At 39.4% G+C, this 6,748-nt stretch overlaps 1 protein-coding gene across 1 annotated transcript; it reads right to left on the bottom strand.

Annotated features, from left to right (window-relative positions):
• Positions 1-3,832: 3,832 nt before the first annotated feature.
• LOC126355552 (jerky protein homolog-like) lies at positions 3,833-4,465 on the bottom strand. The gene has a single exon (XM_050005910.1). It carries the CDS (start codon positions 4,463-4,465, stop codon positions 3,833-3,835), a length of 633 nt encoding a protein of 210 aa, XP_049861867.1.
• Positions 4,466-6,748: the final 2,283 nt, after the last annotated feature.

The raw sequence follows: 6,748 nt of genomic DNA on the forward strand, positions 1-6,748 counted from the left end.
ATTGCAAATTAACGTCTTCAGTGTACACGTTAAACATGTTTTCAACATCTAAGCTTGCGCGAATGCATTTTGTTCAGTTGCGTGCCCAGTATTTGCGTGATTTCAAGGTCATTAAAGCCATTTTAACTTGTGCTCGTTTTGCAGCGGGCGACTTTTTATTCTGGAATCTAAATATATTTAAACAGTTTTGGTTATAAAAATTACGCTTACTACAGTGAAATGTTAACTTATTACATTGTTTTAACTTTCCCATCGTTGTTAAAGACATTAAATAATCGCTCAATAAAGATCAGGTTGTAATTATTTATATTATATGGGCAAGCATTGATCTTCGGATTCGGTGCCTTGTTTCAGTTAAATAAGGAACACTTGGTACACGTGTGACGTCCAACCTTTTTATACATCGGAGAGTACACGTACGCTATACGCTGAGTCATGCAATAAAAATGAATAAGTAACAGATAAACGAGACTGTAGCGCAATGTTAGTGCTCTTTTGATATGGTACGTTGTACATAAGGCTTCAATATAATATCTGCAATTAATTTTCAGGGCACTCATGTTCCGTAAGAGTCAAGTTCAAAGGAGTACCCAGTGAGGGCAGTGGGAGCATTTAACCCCGCCTTCCACCCACCCCCTGAAGATAGTTCCCTCTAATCCCCAGAGGAAACTGAGATCCTCATGAACGGAAAATTCACCCTGAGTCGCCAAACAGTCGAACATATTAGGTCAGTCTAAGTTTTAAGAAAGACATCATCACATATATTGACCAAGAATACACGCACCCAGACGTATTTGACCTTAGTTCGTAAAACTATTTCACCGTTCGTCCGCATTATGCTGACAATGGTAAGTAGCTCTGAGTTTTAAAAGCATACGGTATCGTGCCTTCATTTCGCGATTTGTTAATCGTTTCACAAATGTCAAAAACGACAGAAACTGTGAATGTAAAAAGTCTGAGTTTTGACATTCCAGGCGTATCATGACATTGAAATGTTCTCGCTTACTGAGTTGGCTGATGTCGAAATGGTGCGATATTACGGCAAGCTCACTAATTGCCTGTTCAGGCTGAATTCCAACCTTTCTTTAGCTGGAAATCCCTGCCTTTATTTATCAGCACACCAAGTACGCGGATCTCTACACATTCTTTTCAAACGTACCCTCCGAACACATCTATCTCTTTTAACAACTTGGTGTTGTCATAAGTCGTGTTATGTCCCTTGCAGACGCAGTAGTCTGCGATAGCCGATCTTGCTGGTTGTTCCGAGCATCTTCATTAATATCTGGATGATCTGAATTACGTACAGTTTCCAGCACTGGCATGGGATACCCGTAACTCCTGATTATGTCGCCCTAACACACTCCAGCAAGGCTTCCGCCTTGGGCAGCGACCGAAATACACACTTCACATTAAGTTTCCATAGTACTCCTACAATTTTCACGGATCTATTACGGACGTAGGGGATAAATACCGTCGCAACAATTTATATTTTTCCTGTGCAAGATGTGGTCATGCCGCACTAGATTTAGCTGTGCTTCTGACCGTCATTCACGAAAACTGTGGGTACTGCAATTCCATGATAGACTCTCTCGAAGACGTCGCAAGTGTGCTGAGATGCCTTATAGTTATTATGACTCCTCATAATGAGAATGTGTCCTTAGCTCACTAGTGCATTCGAGTAAATTCTGCTTTCAGATGTTCCTACATTTCTATTATTATCCGACCAGTTTCCCAAAATATTTTCGTAACTGCATTACTGTTTGTTATTGCATTACCGAAGTCACCAATTCGTTTGATGTGTCTTGCTTATAAACATCGTGATTTCCAAGATACCTCAATATTTTGTAGGAGGTGCCGTTTCAGATATGTGACAATAAAGAGTGTGATTTTAATCTGAATGAAATCAGATTTGGTGTTTCTGTTTCATCCGTTGAGGGATGCAACGCTGCTGTTAAAATGTTCGTCCTACAGAAATAGTCCACTCACCTGTCGATGATAGCTTCGTTTGCAGTTCGGTCCACACACCTGACCTGTTAGAAAACGAATAATATTCTTAGGCTAGAAAAAGCTGTACCGGAAAGTAGTGGCATTACACACGTCTACAGAGTGCATCAAATGTTTCTGGTATCCGGTTAACAGGGGTTTAAACCATGGATAGTTTGTGCGTGAAAACTTCCATATATTGTTACTTGTTTGATACGAAAAACACCATCATGCTCATGTCAATCTTAAGTAACAATTTCGACACTTACACACAATCACAGCCACTAACAATAGCCAGCTTATGGTATCCAATCGTACCAGTTACCAAAAAGATTACAAAACGGATTGTCTGCGACAGGATGCTCGCTCAAATACTATACAGCTCGGTCCGTTTGAGCGTCCAGTTGTCGGTAATGACCTGCATAATAGGCCACTCTGATTTCTATTAATTCAAAAGCCACACTTTATATATAAAGTTCTGAATTTCGCGTGATTATCTTTCTCATTCGCGTTCACTTTGTGGCACTCCAATATCAAGTTTAACTCATTCTTCAGCAAAATTATCTCATCTGTAAGTTGACACTACACAGAAGACTACAGCAAATAACCACTTTTAACAATGGAATTTATTTATTTAAACAGCGCCGTTACCGGTTTCGAACCGATAGGTTCATATTGAGACGGCTAGTTCACGTTTTACAATACATTTTATGTTTCGTTTCCCCACATGACGTAACTTATTTGGGGTGGTGATGCCAATGAAGAATCCGTGGATTCACAGTAGATTATTAAAATACGTATTAAGACAGTTGAGGTGTTTGGTCTCTAAGATGCACACACATTTCGGCCACATGCACTACTACTTGCACCTACTGCTCGATCAGAGCGCACATCTGTCATGCAAGGATCATGACTCACTCTCTGCAAGGATCATGACTCACTGTCTCCATCGTTGTGCTCGCTACCGTCCGACACAATGCGGGGCACTACGCTGCAGGTGACTAAATTATTATTGTTTTCCTCTAGTGTGTTTGTGAATCACTTCCAACACATCAGTTGCTAGGGCGGCAGTTCCAACGAATACTACACAGCTGAATCAAGAAATAAACAGAATTCATGCCACACAGTTGTGTAACTATACGTGCCATTCATAGCGGGAACAAACATTTAAGTGATAATCGGTTATTTGCCTTTTTTGGGGAGTGCGTTATCCACACGGAAACAGAGCTTCTATCTCAATATATTCCTGTAATCAAGCTGCCACTAAAAGGACGTTGTGTGTATAAATTATCAGCAGTAATGAAAAAGTATCTTACCGAACGTGTCACTTCTTCTCAGATTCAGTAAGAAATGGGAAGTATTAATACTACTTTTATCCTTTTTTTCTTTCACTGACATCTCTAATTCCCAACGAATCACAAACATACTTCAAATATTTACCCTCCATTTCATGCTACTTTCCATAACTGCATCAATTTTTTTTGTGATCGCATATATAAATACGGCTGCCGACCTTAAGAGCCGTGGAAAGCCAGTGTTCTCTATGTGAACTGTATGTTGAACTGGTGTTTACAGTGGAAACTCGATTAACCGTCATCTTCGGCACCCCGGTCGTGACGGTTGAGCGAATAGACGGATAACAGAAACACTGTATTCTTCCAAACATAACCTCAATCAATTATTTTATGTATAGACACATATCACTATCACAGTGATATAATAATATTTCGGAGCGAAAACAAATTAAACACGATTAGAGTAGCAAATAAAACTATTTATTACATGATAAAACCATCCGTACAGTAGCTACAAAAGTTGCAAAATACGTAATGTACAGTACTGTACTGTACTATAAACTTACAGGTGAAATAGTTTGTCTAGCTTGGAAATAGTCAGTCAACTTCTGCTGCCTTTTTGGTGTTCGAGCTTTCACCGCGGCAATATTTCGTATTTTTCGGAGCAGTACTGCCTGCGTTGCATTAGCCTCTTCTTGACTTTCAAACCACTCTATACACTTGGACATCATTTTCTCGGCCTCTGAAAGGCTAATAGTTCGTTTTTCTTCATCGTTTGAACACTTGTCTTCATCAGCCCCTTCTTCTTCTTCTTCTTTGGTGGCACTTACCCTGGCAACAATTTCGTCATCACTCAAAATTTGAAAACCCCCGTCCACTTTGACACACTCTAACCACTCTGATACTTCTTCTGACGTCAAATTTGTGCTGATTTGTAAATTATTGCACAAATTGACCATCTTGTCAACTGTCACACACTCAGGTTCCTCCGATTCTTCACCTCTAGGTTGAGGCCAAAGTTTATTCCAGCCGTTCACGAAATTTGACACGGACAAATCACTCCATGCACTGGCAGCATTGAAAATGGCATCTTTAATACTGTAAGACCTCCAAAACTGTTTTACACATGTTGATTCATCAGATGAGAGCAAACTTTCGATAAATATTTTTCGATAACGACGTTTCATGTTTTCGATTATTCCCTGAGCCATGGGCTGTATAAGTGAAGTTGTGTTTGCTGGAAGGAAGAGACATGTTATGTTGCCGTCATCACTTTTCATTTCACAAGTAGGGTGCATTGTCTAATAGCAATAGCGCTTTCTGTGGCAACTTTTTTTCGGCCAAATGTGCTCTAACTTAAGGTACGAATTGTTTGTGAAACCAGTAAGAAAAAATTGATTGATCCATCCTAGCATTCTTCTGGGGGTAGTATTGTGCATGGAGAGAATTCAAATTCAAATTCTTGAGTGCACGAGGTTTTCTTGATTTCCCAATCACAAGTAGGGGTAGCCTATGATTGCCGGTCGCATTTGCGCAAACCATAGCAGTGATACGGTCTTTTTGTACTTTGAAACCTGGAGCAGCTTTTTCAGAGAGTGATGCTAATATCTTTTGTGGTAAAGCCTTCCAATGAAGCCCAGTTTCATCACAATTGTAAACTTGCTCCCTAACAACATTCAATTCAGCCATTTTTTCTTTAAATTGTTCCCGGAACTCAGCAATTACAGAGCTATCCGCGCTGAGTTTTTCTCCACTGATATCAAGTTGGCGAATGCCATGACGAAATTTAAACTTGTCGAGCCATCCGATATTTGCTTTAAAAGACGAGTCACCATCACGTTTGTTGTTCATTTCAACAGCCTTGGCCATTATTATAGGTCCTGAAAGTGGAATCCCCTGACTTCTTGCTTGTATAAACCATCGGTACATTGCAGTCTCCAATTCATCATATTTTGCAGGTTTCATTGTCTTTCTTGTTCGCACATCTCCATCCATGCTCTGCATTGTTGACACATGTTCTATTTTTTCAGCATCACGTTTTATATCGTTAACTGTTGTTCTTCCAATACCATAAATCAGGGCTACACTTGTCGCAGTTTCGCCCTTTCTTAAGCGTTTTATAATTTCAAGTTTTTGATTAAGTCCTAAAATAACAAGTTTACGTTTTTGAGACATTTTATCAAGTCACTGTATCACACACACCTGCACTAAGTACGGTAGTGTAAAATATTAGTCAATGAAGCTTATTCAAGTGGAAAACACGTAACACGGCACAGCCCGCTAGATGCACTGCGCCAATTGCAGTCTTCTCGCCACAACTGGACACCGATCCAGTGGTGATTGTTGACTCACAAGTGAGACAAAGACAAGAAAAGGGGGAGATGTGTTAGCACGTCAAATGAAGGTCATATTTTATGTACCATTCTACGGCGGGCGGGTACATTCACTGCCCACTAAAATAGAGGTAATAAACAAAGCGAACGCGTCACTGCACCTTACAGCATTCTGTTATTACAGTACAGTTACAGCAGTGACGGTTAACATTAACTGACGGTTTTAAGAGTGACGGTTAATCGAGTTTTTACTGTACTACGTACGTCGATCAAAGACATTCGTACTAAGTTTGCCATTTCTATCTGGGACCTCATCGGGACACCCTGAGATGGTGGTGTAGAAATGAAGTAAAAAATTATTTAATATAGTTGGTTTTTATTTAAAACACAATAACATGGAACTTATTGCGGCAGAAGTGGTTGGCACACCACACTTTTCGGAATATTTCACCTTTTTCATCAAGTCTTTTTCCCTTTTACGTACTTATAAAACTCCATTCAAGCCAGCTTGTAGTTAAATGCCACTGTGAGACTGAGACTGAACAGTTACCCGTATAATTTTAGCAGTTGGCATTTGGTTTCAAAACTTTCGATTTCCTTAAGAAATTAACTCCACCTTTCCTCCACGATTATTTAGACTGCCATTCTTCCCAGACACGCTTACTGTCTAAAAATCTCTACAGATACATATGTCCCTGAAAAGAAGTGTCGCCTAAAATTTTCACACCATTCTTAGTCAGGTATATAACAGTGTTTTCAATCATCATCTAGTCTGGAGTTTTAGATAGCGTCATCCAGTCAAATACTTGATATTTCTTAAAAGAAATAGCCCATAATCAAATGCTGCGATACAGAAAGCCATTGTCTCTTCCCCAAATTTCGAAATCAAAATTATTATTTCTTAGAAAGTGATCTCAGTATTCAATTTGTTCAAATTCTAGCTTTGGGTGCCAATAAAATGGTAGTCTTCCTTCCGTTCAGATATTCTGAGTGCCAATTAGTATATTTGTTATTTAAATTATCGAGAAATTAAATTTTTTTTCAAACAGGGCCAAGTTTGACTGCAGAAATAGGAACTAAATTTGACTGGTCGGACCACTGAAAAAAATCTGATATTGTTTTAAGTGGCCTGTCTTC

This window comes from Schistocerca gregaria, chromosome 3 (assembly GCF_023897955.1).
Source record: "Schistocerca gregaria isolate iqSchGreg1 chromosome 3, iqSchGreg1.2, whole genome shotgun sequence".
NCBI lineage: Eukaryota > Metazoa > Arthropoda > Insecta > Orthoptera > Acrididae > Schistocerca > Schistocerca gregaria.